Below are 17,156 nucleotides of genomic sequence, written 5' to 3'. Positions count from 1 at the left end.
AATATGCAAATTGTTTCCAGAGAAGGAGAACTCTTGTGCCACCTATTGGAAAAAAGACCGAAAACCCCCTTCAAATTGTGTTGTTGCTTGTATTTAATTTTAGAATTAGACCCTGTAACCCCAACCCAAGTGAAGGTATCTTTTAAAAGGGACCTGTCACCAGGTTTGGCTGATATAAGATACGGCCACCACCTTTCAGGGCTACTATACAGCATTCTATAATGCTGTAGACTAGCCCACCTGCGGGGCGGTCCTATTCGATGGGTGTCGCTGGTCCTCATCCGGCACCTCCAATTTTCTTATGATCGCCGCCCTCCTGCTTGCTTCATGGCTCCCTGGTATTGCGCTCCTGTGCAGGCGTACATTGAGGGCAGACCAAAATACTGCACTACGCAGACGCTGGGACTCTCTGACCTTTACCGGCACTTGTGCACTGCAGTAATTTGCCCTCAATAGGGCAGATAAGCACGCCTGTGCAGGAGCGCGATGCCAGGGAGCCATGAAGCAAGCAGGAGGGCGGCATCACAAGAAGATGGGAGGCACCGAACCCGGAACTGCTACACCCATTTTACTGGACCACCCTGCAGGTGAGTATAAAACTTATTTTTCTTCTCTTGCAGGTCGAATCGAGGGATTATCTGCAGCATTATAGAATGCTGGAGATAAGCCCTGAAAGGTGATGGTTGTATCTTAGATCGGCCAGTACTGGTGACGGGGTCCCTTTAAGTCCAGTTTGACCACGAATTCCCACAGTCCGACCTATAGTTACAGTTGACGGCTCTAATACATAGCAGGCACTGATCCTAACAGTTTAACCCCTTTCTGACATCGGACGTACTATCCCGTCGAGGTGGGGTGGGCCCCTATGACCATGGACGGGATAGTACGTCCAGCGCGATCGGCGGCGCTCACGGGGGGAGCGCCGCCGATCGGGGCCGGGTGTCAGCTGCCTATCGCAGCTGACATCCGGCACTATGTGCCAGGAGCGGTCACGCACCGCCCCCGACACATTAACCCCTGGCACACCGCGATCAAAGATGATCGCGATGTGCCGGCGGTGCAGGGAAGCACCGCGCAGGGAGGGGGCTCCCTGCGGGCTTCCCTGAGCCCCCCGCAGCAACGCGATGTGATCACGTTGCTGCGAGGGTCTTACCTCCCTCCCTCCCTGCTCGAGCCCCGGATCCAAGATGGCCGCGGATCCGGGTCCTGCAGGGAGGGAGGTGGCTTCACAGAGCCTGCTCAGAGCAGGCACTGTGAAGGCTGCAGCGCTGCATGTCAGATCAGTGATCTTACAGAGTGCTGTGCAAACTGTCAGATCACTGATCTGTGATGTACCCCCCTGGGACAAAGTAAAAAAAAAAATTTTCAAATGTGTAAAAAAAAAATAAAAAAAAATATTCCAAAATAATGAAAAAAAAAAAAAATATTATTCCCATAAATACATTTCTTTATCTAAATAAAAAAAAAACAATAAAAGTACACATATTTAGTATCGCCGCGTCCGTAACGGCCCGACCTATAAAACTGGCCCACTAGTTAACCCCTTCAGTAAACACCGTAAGAAAAAAAAAAAAAAACGAGGCAAAAAACAACGCTTTATTATTATACCGCCGAACAAAAAGTGGAATAACACGCGATCAAAAAGACAGATATAAATAACCATGGTACCGCTGAAAACGTCATCTTGTCCCGCAAAAAACGAGCCGCCATATAGCATCATCAGCAAAAAAATAAAAAAGTTATAGTCCTGAGAATAAAGCGATGCCAAAATAATTATTTTTTCTATAAAATAGTTTTTATCGTATAAAAGCGCCAAAACATAAAAAAATGATATAAATGAGGTGTCGCTGTAATCGTACTGACCCGAAGAATAAAAATGCTTTATCAATTTTACCAAACGCGGAACGGTATAAACGCCTCCCCCAAAAGAAATTCATGAATAGCTGGTTTTTGGTCATTCTGCCTCACAAAAATCGGGAAAAAAAAGCGATCAAAAAATGTCACGTGCCCGAAAATGTTTTCAATAAAAACGTCAACTCGTCCCGCAAAAAACAAGACCTCACATGACTCTGTGGACCAAAATATAGAAAAATTATAGCTCTCAAAATGTGGTAACGCAAAAAATATTTTTTGCAATAAAAAGCGTCTTTCAGTGTGTGACGGCTGCCAATCATAAAAATCTACTAAAAAAACCCGCTATAAAAGTAAATCAAACCCCCCTTCATCACCCCCTTAGTTAGGGAAAAATTAAAAAAATGTATTTATTTCCATTTTCCCATTAGGGCTAGGGTTAGAGTTAGGGCTAGGGTTTGGGCTAGGGTTAGGGCTAGAGTTAGGGTTAGGGTTAGGGCTAGGGTTAGGGTTAGGGTTAGGGCTAGGGTTAGGGCTAGGGCTACAGTTTGGGTTGGGGCTAAAGTTACAGTTAGGGTTTAGATTACATTTACGGTTGAGAATAGGGTTGGGATTAGGGTTAGGGGTGTGTCTGGGTTAGAGGTGTGGTTAGGGTTACTGTTGGGATTAGGGTTAGGGATGTGTTTGGATTAGGGTTTCAGTTATAATTGTGGGGTTTCCACTGTTTAGGCACATCAGGGGCTCTCCAAACACGACATGGCGTCCGATCTCAATTCCAGCCAATTCTGCGTTGAAAAAGTAAAACAGTGCTCCTTCCCTTCCGAGCTCTCCTGTGTGCCCAAACAGGGGTTTACCCCAACATATGGGGTATCAGCGTACTCAGGACAAATAGGACAACAACTTTTGGGGTCCAATTTCTCCTGTTACCCTTGGGAAAATACAAAACTCGGGGCTAAAACATATTTTTTGTGGGAAAAAAAAGATTTTTTATTTTCACGGCTCTGCGTTATAAACTGTAGTGAAACACTTGGGGGTTCAAAGTTCTCACAACACATCTAGATTAGTTCCCTGGGGGGTCTAGTTTCCAATATGGGGTCACTTGTGGGGGGTTTCTACTGTTTAGGTACATTAGGGGTTCTGCAAACGCAATGTGACGTCTGCAGACCATTCCATCTAAGTCTGCATTCCAAATGGCGCTCCTTCCCTTCCGAGCTCTGCTATGCGCTCAAACGGTGGTTTCCCCCAACATACGGGGTATCAGCGTACTCAGGACAAATTGGACAACAACTTTTGGGGTCGAATTTCTCCTCTTATCCTCGGGAAAATACAAAACTGGGGGCTAAAAAATAATTTTGGGGGGAAAGATTTTTTTTTTAATTTTCACGGCTCTGCGTTACAAACTGTAGTGAAACACTTGGGGGTTCAAAGCTATCACAACACATCTAGATGAGTTCCTTAGGGGGTCTACTTTCCAAAATGGTGTCACTTGTGGGGGGTTTCTACTGTTTAGGTACATTAGGGGCTCTGCAAACGCAATGTGACACCTGCAGACCATTCCATCTAAGTCTGCATTCAAATGGCACTCCTTCCCTTCTGAGCCCTCCCATGTGCCCAAACAGTGGTTCCCCCCACATATGGTGTATCATCGCACTCAGGACAAATTGGACAACACATTTTGGGGTCCAATTTCTTCTGTTACCCTTGGGAAAATAAAAAATTGGGGGCGAAAAGATAATTTTTGTGAAAAAATATGATTTTTTATTTTTACGGTTCTACATTATAAACTTCTGTGAAGCACTTGGTGGGTCAAAGTGCTCACCACACCTCTAGATAAGTTCCTTAGGGGGTCTACTTTCCAAAATGGTGTCACTTGTGGGGGGTTTCAATGTTTAGCCACATCAGGGGCTCTCCAAACGAAACATGGCGTCCCATCTCAATTCCAGTCAATTTTGCATTGAAAAGTCAAATGGCGCTCCTTCCCTTCCGAGCTCTCCCATGCGCCCAAACAGTGGTTTACCCCCACATTTGGGGTATTGGCATACTCAGGACAAATTGTACAACAATGTTTGGGGTCCATTTTCTCCTGTTACCCTTGGTAAAATAAAACAAATTGGAGATGAATTAAATTTTTTGTGAAAAAAAGTTAAATGTTCATTTTTATTTAAACATTCAAAAAATTCCTGTGAAGCACCAGAAGGGTTAATAAACTTCTTGAATATGGTTTTGAGCACCTTGAGGGGTGTAGTTTTTAGAATGGTGTCACACTTGGGTATTTTCTATCATATAGACCCCTCAAAATGACTTCAAATGAGATGTGGTCCCTAAAATAAAATGGTGTTGTAGAACTGAGAAATTGCTGGTCAACTTTTAACCCTTATAACTCCCTAACAAAAAAAAATTTTGGTTCCAAAATTGTGCTGATGTAAAGTAGACATGTGGGAAATGTTACTTATTAAGTATTTTGTGTGACATATCTCTGTGATTTAATTGCATAAAAATTCAAAGTTGGAAAATTGCGAAATTTTCATAATTTTCGCCAAATTTCCGTTTTTTTCACAAATAAACGCAGGTACTATCAAAGAATTTTTACCATTGTCATGAAGTACAATATGTCACGAGAAAACATTGTCAGAATCACCAGGATCCATTGAAGCGTTCCAGAGTTATAACCTCATAAAGGGACAGTGGTCAGAATTGTAAAAATTGGCCCGGTCATTAACGTGCAAACCACCCTTGGGGGTAAAGGGGTTAAAGAGATTGCCAATTTCTTCTTTTTTTTTTTTTTGTTTAGTTGATGGCCTATTGTTAGGATAGGTCAGCAATATCTGATTGTGGGGCTGCGAAACCCGACAGCCCCGTCAATAAATTGTTACTGGCCATGGCAGCATGTTTTCAGATGCTGCCAAAACCAGTCATGTGCCTTTTAGGTCTTTTCAGAGACCTGGTGTGATAGATTGGCCGACAATCTGTTATTGACTGGTATAATTGTTTCAGTTGACTAAGTCAATACTGAATTGATCTGCATTTGAGAAGTCTACTATTGGAACGAAAGAAACAAATAATATTATATAGCGGGGGAAATAGTGATAATTTGGAATGTGAACTTGTTTCCGCTTAGTCCGGTTATCAGCACAACAGATGGGGATATTCTCTGTCTCGCGAGCTAATAAACTGGATGAAAATGTTAATTGACACCTGAACGCTATATAAGGCGCCGCTATGTAAAGTGCCGCTTTCTTTGCCCACCTTTCTGCATTAGAAACTTTTACTAGCAGACTGATTAAGAACATGATGGGGAAGGAGCTGTGTGCTGCAGACAAGACTGAGAGAAAACCGAAATAGTGTAAATCATCTCTTGTTCATTACCGCAGCACAAAAGAGGTAGCAAAGAAATCCCTATTGAGGGACCTACTGCTCAGATCCCAAATGGACTGCCAGAGGCAAGCTTTTCTGTACATTCTAGAATGTTAGTGTTGGAAGGGACCTCCAGGGTCATCATGTCCACCCCTCTGCTCAATGCAGGAGTCACTAAGCCATCGTAGACAGATGTCTGTCCAGCCTCTGTTTGAAGACTTCCAATGAAGGGGAACTCGCCACCTCTCTATATCTAGTCTATGTGGTTGTTCACATGTCTCCTTTTTTTTGTGAACCCCGTGTTTGCAAAAAAATCATGACCGCTAGTCCATTTTTTGGATCTGAGGCACAGACCTTAATAATCCATTCAAGAATATGGGTCTGTGAAAGTACAGCACACAGATGACTTCAAAGAAAAGTATTACGAGAAGCCATAACTAGAAAAAAGGACATGAACCGCTCATCAAAAAATCATACACTAATCTAAAGCCAAGCCATGTCCAAGAGTGAACATTCTGATCAGACTGTGTAAAGCCCACTGCCAAGTCATGGCAAGACTCTCGGTGGGTCCCTAGCCTAAAAGGTGTGACGTCATGCACCAGCAAGGGGAATGACCTAGTTCCCCCACGGCGCCAATGCTGCATGGCAAAGCCCCCATGACTGCAGGCCACACCACCCCACCGGCACATCCGTCAAGTGGATAGTCCTATAAAAACACACTCACCTGTGTTGACATTAAAAAAAACACAAAAGCCATCATACAGCTGAAGTTTTTCTAAAAAAATATATAATCTTTATCATTATGGCAACGCAAAAAAAATGAAAGGACCTGACCTTCAGCACCTTGAATGGTGTGAGGGGAGATGGTCCCAGTAGCTACCAGAACAATCCCCAGCTGAGTGTGAGCGGTGGGGGTGCCGAGAGTTGGGCCATCACTGATCTCCTATTGATGAACAAGCTCAACTTTTAGCAATTAGCGACACCATTATCTCGTCACTAGAAGAGCTTCTAGTGAATTAGGTCATGAGCTAGGCTAATGTGTTGCGATTTAGGGAGTTTTTCTGTGATCGCATAGCGGCCATAAACTGTAGGGTCTACGTTGTGTGTTAAAACATTCATCATCAAAACTAGTATTGGCTTTACAGTATAGCCCACAGTTTTATGAAATAAAAAACAGTCATGAAATGTTTACCCTTATTGTGTGATGAATCGGTTAGGCCTCAAATTTTGGATCCTGGTGTTAAAGTAGTAGCTAAAATGGCCAGGACCCTGGGAAACGTTCTGTCCCCTAGCTTTCCTAATAAAATGGAATAGCATCTTACATGGCTTTTACAAATGTGGTTTAAATAGATGCGTCCTATGCCGTTTTGCAGCGGTTACTGAAAATCTTTTCTGACACTAATCAAGTATTTACTGTTAAACGATATATCGACTGTAATAGTGACCATGTGGTTTATATTACATAGTAACATAGTTAGTAAGGCCGAAAAAAGACATTTGTCCATCCAGTTCAGCCTATATTCCATCATAATAAATCCCCAGATCTACGTCCTTCTACAGAACCTAAAAATTTGTATGATACAATATTGTTCTGCTCCAGGAAGACTTCCAGGTCTCTCTTGAACCCCTCGACTGAGTTCGCCATCACCACCTCCTCAGGCAAGCAATTCCAGATTCTCACTGCCCTAACAGTAAAGAATCCTCTTCTATGTTGGTGGAAAAACCTTCTCTCCTCCAGATGCAAAGAATGCCCCCTTGTGCCCGTCACCTTCCTTGGTATAAACAGATCCTCAGCGAGATATTTGTATTGTCCCCTTATATACTTATACATGGTTATTATATCGCCCCTCAGTCGTCTTTTTTCTAGACTAAATAATCCTAATTTCGCTAATCTATCTGGGTATTGTAGTTCTCCCATTCCCTTTATTAATTTTGTTGCCCTCCTATGTACTCTCTCTAGTTCCATTATATCCTTCCTGAGCACCGGTGCCCAAAACTGGACACAGTACTCCATGTGCGGTCTAACTAGGGATTTGTACAGAGGCAGTATAATGCTCTCATCATGTGTATCCAGATCTCTTTTAATGCACCCCATGATCCTGTTTGCCTTGGCAGCTGCTGCCTGGCACTGGCTGCTCCAGGTAAGTTTATCATTAACTAGGATCCCCAAGTCCTTCTCCCTGTCAGATTTACCCAGTGGTTTCCCATTCAGTGTGTAATGGTGATATTGATTCCTTCTTCCCATGTGTATAACCTTACATTTATCATTGTTAAACCTCATCTGCCACCTTTCAGCCCAAGTTTCCAACTTATCCAGATCCATCTGTAGCAGAATACTATCTTCTCTTGTATTAACTGCTTTACATAGTTTTGTATCATCTGCAAATATCGATATTTTACTGTGTAAACCTTCTACCAGATCATTAATGAATATGTTGAAGAGAACAGGTCCCAATACCGACCTCTGCGGTACCCCACTGGTCACAGCGACCCAGTTAGAGACTATACCATTTATAACCACCCTCTGCTTTCTATCACTAAGCCAGTTACTAACCCATTTACACACATTTTCCCCCAGACCAAGCATTCTCATTTTGTGTACCAACCTCTTGTGCGGCACGGTATCAAACGCTTTGGAAAAATCGAGCTATACCACGTCCAATGACTCACCGTGGTCCAGCCTATAGCTTACCTCTTCATAAAAACTGATTAGATTGGTTTGACAGGAGCGATTTCTCAGAAACCCATGCTGATATGGAGTTAAACTGTTATTCTCATTGAGATAATCCAGAATAACATCCCTCAGAAACCCTTCAAATATTTTACCAACAATAGAGGTTAGACTTACTGGCCTATAATTTCCAGGTTCACTTTTAGAGCCCTTTTTGAATATTGGCACCACATTTGCTATGCGCCAATCCTGCGGAACAGACCCTGTCGCTATAGAGTCCCTAAAAATAAGAAATAATGGTTTATCTATTACATTACTTAGTTCTCTTAGTACTCGTGGGTGTATGCCATCCGGACCCGGAGATTTATCTATTTTAATCTTATTTAGCCGGTTTCGCACCTCTTCTTGGGTTAGATTGGTGACCCTTAATATAGGGTTTTCATTGTTTCTTGGGATTTCACCTAGCATTTCATTTTCCACCGTGAATACCGTGGAGAAGAAGTTGTTTAATATGTTAGCTTTTTCCTCGTCATCTACAACCATTCTTTCCTCACTATTTTTTAAGGGGCCTACATTTTCAGTTTTTATTCTTTTACTATTGATATAGTTGAAGAACAGTTTGGGATTAGTTTTACTCTCCTTAGCAATGTGCTTCTCTGTTTCCTTTTTGGCAGCTTTAATTAGTTTTTTAGATAAAGTATTTTTCTCCCTATAGTTTTTTAGAGCTTCAATGGTGCCATCCTGCTTTAGTAGTGCAAATGCTTTCTTTTTACTGTTAATTGCCTGTCTTACTTCTTTGTTTAGCCACATTGGGTTTTTCCTATTTCTAGTCCTTTTATTCCCACAAGGTATAAACCGCTTACACTGCCTATTTAGGATGTTCTTAAACATTTCCCATTTATTATCTGTATTCTCATTTCTGAGGATATTGTCCCAGTCTACCAGATTAAGGGCATCTCTAAGCTGGTCAAACTTTGCCTTCCTAAAGTTCAGTGTTTTTGTGACTCCCTGACAAGTCCCCCTAGTGAAAGACAGGTGAAACTGTACAATATTGTTGTCGCTATTTCCTAGATGCCCGACCACCTGCAGATTTGTTATTCTACAATGCAGCACATGCAATACACTGTATGAGGGGTGGACTGTACGGAAAGTAAAGAATCGCAGATCAGACCATCTTCCAGATATATCTAGCGTACCGAACACTAATCGCAGCGTCTCTCATGCATCTCCACACTTCACATCACAGCATAATAGAAATGCTTCCCCTTGAGAAAGCGAATGCTGACAGCGGCGAAACGCGCGTTGGGGCACGTGCAGTTTGGTTCCTCATTTCTAGGTGAGACATGCTCTCTTTTTGTACCCATCTTCAGACCCACCAGACCGGGCATGTGATACGGCGGTACCTTTTATAATTACCGGTGGTCCGTTGAATGAACACACCCGTAGGTTATTATAATTGATGGCTGGTGCCACAATGACCTTGGTTTATGATAATGAGGGTTGTGTTTATGCGGCATACCTTTAGGAGGGTTTTGTCTTTACTGGATTTATCTGATAATTGCACTGATGCAATGATGTATGTGGTATTGTACTGAGGGCCACTTATATCTGGTGTCTTTGTTTATTAACACTTTCATCACTTTGTCTGCGTTTTTAATTGTTTGTATTGGTTTGTAATAAAGCTTTTGTTACTTTTTATACAAAAACTTCTAGTTTTCCTCCGGTTTTTCAAATAGCTAATATGTGGAGGTGTATGCACTGAGATAGTGACTAGCTGGAGTCACAATATGAATCTGGAAAATGTCATAATAATAGAAATGCTACCTCAATGCAAATTTTCGGAAAAGAGCGAGTAGCCGCCAATCCCTGAGGCAGTGACCTTAGAAAGCGTCGGTTGGGTAGGGAAGCGGATTGGATGCTTCACCTGGACTCCTGCTGTCCTAATGGTTTACTTCATTATTTATAGAACTTCTTCTGCTTTGTTCACATGCACTTTTCCTGCTCTCTTTTTATATACTCCTGTAATGTTTTTATTACTTGCGTGCGACCTTCGCGTTTATTTCCATCTGGTGTTTTTATTCAGTCATGACACTTTATCATGTGACTGACCATTTGTGTTCCAATTGGTTGATTAAATCACTCAGCACATGTTTAGCTTTGTTAAAGAACACAATGGATGTGCGAAATCCGTAGCTTTGTCTACACTCATCATGGAATCTATTTTTTAACCGAATACATTTTTGGAAGCTGGATCATCTTCTCCTCATTTTGATACAATCCCTGTTTTCTGTACTACAGAACTAGCAGTGCTTAGAATGCTGAGCCTTTTATCCCCCCGCCCACACCAGCGATTGGCAGCGTTCTGTGTACACACTGCATTGACGAAAAGTTGTTAATCAGTCGCCTGAGGCAGCGGGCACCTTGTCATTTAGTGATGATTTCCTGCTGATCAAACCCCTGATTTTATTGAAATAGCAACACACAGCTCGGTAAGTGACACATCACTGGAATCGGGGTCTCTGCCTCTACATCATGCTGCTATCGGATTACATAACAAAAATCTGCTGACAGATTCCCTTTAACTGTTTCTTTTAGTGTGTGTGTGTGTGTGTGTGTGTGTGTGTGTGTGTGTGTGTGTGTGTGTGTGTGTAAAAAAATAAAAAAAAATAAATAAAAACCTGGTGGAATTAGTTGACTTTTTACTTTTTTTTTTTTTTTAACGAGGATCTGTCACCAGTAAGCTAAAACTTTGCCTACCGATATGAAGCAAAGATTTCACTCTGGCCACTAAGGCTCCTAATAAGTGAACATTTCCTGCTTAAAGATCATTCTTCAGTAGTTCTTATTACAGGCATCTCCGTATCACGAAAAGTATTAGGCTACTTTCCCACAGTTAGTTGTTGGTAAGTTGTTTTTTGTTTTGTTTTTTTTTACGCTTGCTCAACAATGTATGGAACATGGAATAAAAAAAAAAATCCAGCCCTAAAATAAAAACCTGTTACAAAATAATTATTGGTGAAAAGACTTTGTGCATTTATTTTCACTCCTTTCTTTGCAGGTATGCTTTATTTGAAGATCTTTTGAATAAACTTGAAGGTTTCGAAGGCGGCCTGGAAAAGTTCTCAAGAAGTTACCAGTCGTTTGGAATCCATACCCAGCCCGATGGTGGGATTTATTGCAAAGAATGGGCCCCGGGTGCTGAAGCGGTTTTCCTTACTGGGGATTTCAGTAAGTATAGACGGTTGAAGCGTGAAGTTTCATGGCGGCAGTATTTCTCAGGTGTATTTACCTCTCAGTCTGCAGCTGCTTATGTTGCCGTTTCTTTAGACCTGTGATATCAGTTTAGTTTTATTTTTAACTAGCTGTGCTACCCGGCTTCACCCAGGCCAATAACTGCTGTTAGCTAAATAGAATGTGTTCACAAAAATGTATTCTGCACACAAAAACCACAAAACAAATAGATAGAAATGTAATTATTAAAAGACAAAAACTAAGCTAATAGAAGCATTTCACAACATATATTGGCTTTTTTTTTAGACTGAGAATGTCCTTTGTTGCCTATATTAACCAATCAGAGCTCAGATTAATTAACTGTAGCAAAACAGAAGCTGAGCTGTGATTGGTTGCTATTGGCAGCCTGATTAATCCCCAGCCAACAGGAAGCCCTCCCCCCTGGCAGTATATATTAGCTCACACATGCACATAATAGACAGGTCATGTGACTGACAGCTGCCGTATTTCCTCTATGGTACATTTGTTGCTCTTGTAGTTTGTCTGCTTATTAATCAGATTTTTATTTTTGAAGGATAATACCAGACTTGTGTGTGTTTTAGATCAAGTTTCATGTGTCAAGTTGTGTGTGTTGAGTTGCGTGTGGCGACATGCGTGTAGCAACTTTTTGTGTGTCGAGTTGCATGTGACAGGTTAGTGTAGCAAGTTGTGTGCAGCAAGTTTTGCGCATGGTAAGCTTTCTGTGTGGTGCGTTTTGAGTATGTGTAAGTTTTGTGTGAGGCAACTTTTGCATGTGTTGCAACTTTTGTGCATGTGGCAATTTTTCCGCGTGTGCAAGTTTTGCACATGTGGTGAGTTTTTTCCATGAGGTGAGTTTTGCACATGTGGCGATTTTTGCGTGAGCCTAGTTTTGCATGTGGCGAGTTTTGCGCGTGGCGAGTTTTGAGTGGTGACTTTTGTGTTTCGACTTTTATGTGGCGAGGTTGGTGTATGTGTGGTGAAATGTGTGCTGAGGGTGGTATGTGTTCAAGCACGTGGTAGTGTGTGGCGCATTTTGTGTGTGTTTTCATATCCCTGTGTGTGTTCATATCCTATGTCGGGGCCCCACCTTAGCAACTGTACGGTATATACTCTTTGGCGCCATCGCTCTCACTCTTTAAGTCCCCCTTGTTCACATCTGGCAGCTGTCAGTTTGCCTCCAACACTTTTCCTTTCACTTTTCCCCATTATGTAGATAGGGGCAAAATAGTTTTTGTGAATTGGAAAGCGTGGGGATTAAAATTTCGCCTCACAACATAACGCTCTCGGGGTCCAGACATGTGACTGTGCAAAATTTTGTGGCTGTAGCTGTGACGATGACGATGCAGATGCCAATCCCGGACACACACACTCTCACACTCTCTCTCTCACGCTCTCTCTCTCTCACGCTCTCTCTCTCTCACGCTCTCTCTCTCTCACGCTCTCTCTCTCTCACGCTCTCTCTCTCTCACGCTCTCTCTCTCTCACGCTCTCTCTCTCTCGCGCTCTCTCTCTCGCGCTCTCTCTCTCACGCTCTCTCTCACGCTCTCTCTCTCACGCTCTCTCTCTCACGCTCTCTCTCTCACGCTCTCTCTCTCACGCTCTCTCTCTCACGCTCTCTCTCTCACGCTCTCTCTCTCTCACGCTCTCTCTCTCTCACGCTCTCTCTCTCTCACGCTCTCTCTCTCTCGCTCTCTCTCTCTCTCTCTCTCTCTCACGCTCTCTCTCTCACGCTCTCTCTCTCTCACGCTCTCTCTCTCACGCTCTCTCTCTCTCACGCTCTCTCTCTCTCGCGCTCTCTCTCTCTCGCGCTCTCTCTCTCACGCTCTCTCTCTCTCTCGCGCTCTCTCTCTCACGCTCTCTCTCTCTCACGCTCTCTCTCTCTCACGCTCTCTCTCTCACGCTCTCTCTCACGCTCTCTCTCTCTCACGCTCTCTCTCTCTCACGCTCTCTCTCTCTCACGCTCTCTCTCTCTCACGCTCTCTCTCTCTCACCCTCTCTCTCTCTCACGCTCTCTCACGCTCTCTCACGCACTCGCGCTCTCACGCACTCGCGCTCTCACACTCGCGCTCTCACACACACACACACACACTTCAGACATCGTCATTTTCCTGCTTCCCATTAAAAAATCTATATACATAATTGTCTAAGGGTCACTTCCGTCTGTCTGTCCTTCTGTCACGGTTATTCGTTTGCTGATTGGTCTCGGCAGCTGCCTGTCATGGCTGCCGCGACCAATCAGCGACGGCCACAGTCCGATTAATCCCTCCCCTACTCCCCTGCACTCACTGCTCGGCGCCCGCTCCGTAATCCCCTCCGCTCACCGTTCACACAGGGTTAATGGCAGCGGTAACAGCCCGCGGTGTAACGCACTCCGTTACAGCTGCTATTAACCCTGTGTGTCCCCAACTATTTACTATTGATGCTACCTATGCAGCATCAATAGTAAAAATGTCATGTTAAAAATAATAAAAAAAACAAAAAACCTGCTATACTCACCGTCCGCCACCTTTCCCGCTCCTCGCCACGCTCCCGGGACTGCTCCATTGCAAGCGGCAACTTCCGGTCCCGTCCCAGGGCTGGTGTGCGTCAAGGACCTGCCGTGACGTCATGGTCATGTGACCGCGACGTCATCATAGGTCCTGCTCACACCAGCCTTGGGAGCGCAAGCTGCCGCTTGCAATGGAGCGGTCCCGGGAGCGTGGCGAGGAGCGGGAAAGGTGGTGGACGGTGAGTATAGCAGGACTTCAACGGCCCTTCGGAAGGTGAGTATATATATATATATATATATATATATATATATATATATATATATATATATATATATATATATATATATATATTTTTTTTTTTTTTTTAAGTCTCTATACTACGTGGCTCTGTACTGGGCAATATACTACGTGGCTGGGCAATATACTACGTGGCTGGGCAATATAGTACATGAGCTGGGCAATATACTACGTGAGCTGTGCAATATACTACATGGCTGGGCAATATACTACATGGCTGGGCAATATACTACGTGGGCTGTGCAATATACTATGTGACTGGGCAATATACTATGTGGCTGGGCAACGTAGAACGTGGGCTGTGCAATATACTACGTGACTGGGCAATATACCACGTGGGCTGTGCAATATACTACTTGGCTGTGCAATATACTACGTGACTGGGCAATATACTACGTGGCTGTGCAATATACTACGTGGCTGTGCAATATACTACGTGACTTGGCAATATACTACGTGGCTGTGCAATATACTACGTGACTGGGCAATATACTACTTGGCTGTGCAATATACTACGTGACTGGGCTATATACTACGTGGCTGTGCAATATAGTACGTGACTGGGCAATATACTACGTGGCTGTGCAATATAGTACGTGTCTAGGCAATATACTACGTGGCTCTGTGCTGTATACTGTGTGGCTCGGCAATATGCTACGTAACTGGGCAATATACTACGTAACTGGGCAATATACTACGTGACTGGGCAATATACTACGTGACTGGGCAATATACTACGTGACTGGGCAATATACTACGTGACTGGGCAATATACTACGTGACTGGGCAATATGCTACGTAACTGGGCAATATACTACGTAACTGGGCAATATACTACGTGACTGGGCAATATACTACGTGACTGGGCAATATACTACGTGACTGGGCAATATACTACGTGACTGGGCAATATACTACGTGGCTGGGCAACATACTACGTGGCTGGGCAATATACTACGTCACTGGGCAATATACTACGTGGCTGGACAATATACTACGTCACTGGGCAATATACTACGTGGCTGGGCAATATACTACGTGGCTGGGCAATATACTACGTCGCTGGGCAATATACTACGTCGCTGGGCAATATACTATGTGGACATGCATATTCTAGAATACCCGATGCGTTAGAATTGGGCCACCATCTATTAAATTAATAAACAACTAAATAAAACAAAGCTCACACTTTGATCATGAACCCTTCATAAAATAGATGTCCATTCCCAAATGCTACCGGCCAATGCTTATTATGTCCACATCATGCAGAATGTAGGTATCTCAACACTCCAAAAACAATTCCTTCAAGAATGATTCTGTTATAGGGAATAATATTACGGTATTTTAAAATGAATATATCATGCCGACAGGTCCCTTTTGACTACAGAACATTGCACATATGTACCACATCAAAACCAAATGAGCGGGACAGACTTCAAAGCTTAAAGGGAATCTGTCACCAGGTTTTAGCCACCTAATCTGAGAGCAGCATAATGTAATGACAAACACCCCGATTCCAGCGATGTGTCACTTTCTAGACTGCTTACTGTGGTTTTGATATAATCACTGATTTATCAGCGGCAGATTATCACAAGAGGACTAGTTCCTCCATATTCATGATCTCTATATAACCCCGCCCCCACCACTGATTGGCTGCTTTCTGCCCATATACAATATACATAGAAAGCAGCCAATCAGTGGTGTGGGAGGGGTTATACACCGCTCCGCATTCAGAGAACTGGTAGCAGATAAAACAGGGATTGGATCAAAATAACAGCAAGCTGTTCAGTAAGTGGCACATCACTGGAATCGGGGTCTCTGCCCCTACATTATGCTGCCCTCAGATTAGGTAACAAAACCTGCTGACGTATTCCCTTTAATGGGGATTTTTTTATTTTGTCTAGAATGACTGTGTCACGGGACAAGTACTCTATGCATATATGGTATCATTCTACTCGGGAAAATTGAAGGAAATCATTACGTGTAAAATTTCATATATTTATAAAATGCAGTGGAAACTTAACTATTTTACCAAGCCAATGGATATTGGTTACATAAAAGCCTTTATTATTTTACTAGATGGTGGCCCAATTCTAAAACATCAGGTATTCTAGAATATGTATGTATGTTTGTTTGTATGTATGTATGTCGCGCTGTGAGTGCGTGTTAATTTCTGTGCCAATATTGCTGATTGGTCGCGACCAATCAGCGAAACGTGGTTGAAATCCCGCACCAATTCGCGGCCGTACTGCGTTTCGCTGATTGGTCGCGGTTGTCCGTGCAAGACTAATCACCGAAGCGGTGTTTAAATCCCGCGGCAATATCACTGATTGGTCGCGGCCGGCTGCGTAGTATATAGCACTGCCACGTAGTATATAGCAGCCACATAGTATATAGCACAGCCACGTAGTATATAGCACAGCTATGTAGTATATAGCACAGCCCACATAATATATAGCACAGCCCATGTAGTATATAGCACAGCAACGTAATATATAGGAGCCATGTAGTATATAACAGACAGCCACGTAGTATATAGCACAGCCACGTAGTATATAGCACAGCCACATAGTATATAGCACAGCCCACGTAGTATATAGCACAGCCCACGTAGTATATAGCACAGCCCACGTAGTATATAGCACAGCCCACGTAGTATATAGCACAGCCCGCGTAGTATACAGCAGTGTGGGCACCGTATCCCTGTGAAGAAAAGAATTAAAATAAAAAATAGTTATATGCTCACCCTTCCGTCGTCCACCGAAGCTGTCCCGCTCCTCCCAATGCTCTCCTCATTGTGAAATTACCCAGATTACGTATCTGTCTCGCGAGACCGCTAAGTCATCTGGGTAATTTCCCAATCCATCTCTGGGAACGGAAGCTGACGAGAGCATCGGGAGGAGCGGGAAAGCTGCGGAGGCGACGGAAGGTGAGAATAGCACAATTTTTTTTTTATTTAAATTATTTTTAACATTATATCTTTTTACTATTGATGCTGCATAGCCAGCATCAATAGTAAAAAGTTGGTTCGGGATGGGGCGACACACTGGCACCTATTGGAGGGGAGTAGGGAGGGGCCAATACGAGTCCGGACTAAGCCTGTCGCTGATTGGTCAGATTGGTCACGGCCTGCCGGCCACAACCAATCAGCGACGCGGGATTTCCATTACAGACAGACAGACGGAAGTACCCCTTAGACGATTATATAGATAGATGCCACAGTCCAAAATTATTTTATTCAT

The 17,156-nt window shown here is 43.3% G+C and overlaps 1 protein-coding gene across 2 annotated transcripts in view; it reads left to right on the top strand.

Annotated features, from left to right (window-relative positions):
• The window catches only part of GBE1 (1,4-alpha-glucan branching enzyme 1), a 226,023-nt gene that overhangs the window by 40,910 nt on the left and 167,957 nt on the right, over window positions 1-17,156 (top strand). For both annotated transcript variants that reach the window (XM_069760970.1, XM_069760971.1), the window contains exon 3: window positions 10,935-11,104. In XM_069760970.1, the coding sequence (XP_069617071.1) occupies window positions 10,935-11,104 (170 nt within the window). The remainder of the gene's footprint in view (window positions 1-10,934; window positions 11,105-17,156) is intronic.

The sequence above is a fragment of the Ranitomeya imitator genome, chromosome 3 (genome assembly GCF_032444005.1).
Source record: "Ranitomeya imitator isolate aRanImi1 chromosome 3, aRanImi1.pri, whole genome shotgun sequence".
Classification (NCBI taxonomy): domain Eukaryota; kingdom Metazoa; phylum Chordata; class Amphibia; order Anura; family Dendrobatidae; genus Ranitomeya; species Ranitomeya imitator.
Note: the sequence above shows the minus strand (reverse complement) of the source record. Positions and strands in the feature narration are given on the sequence as shown.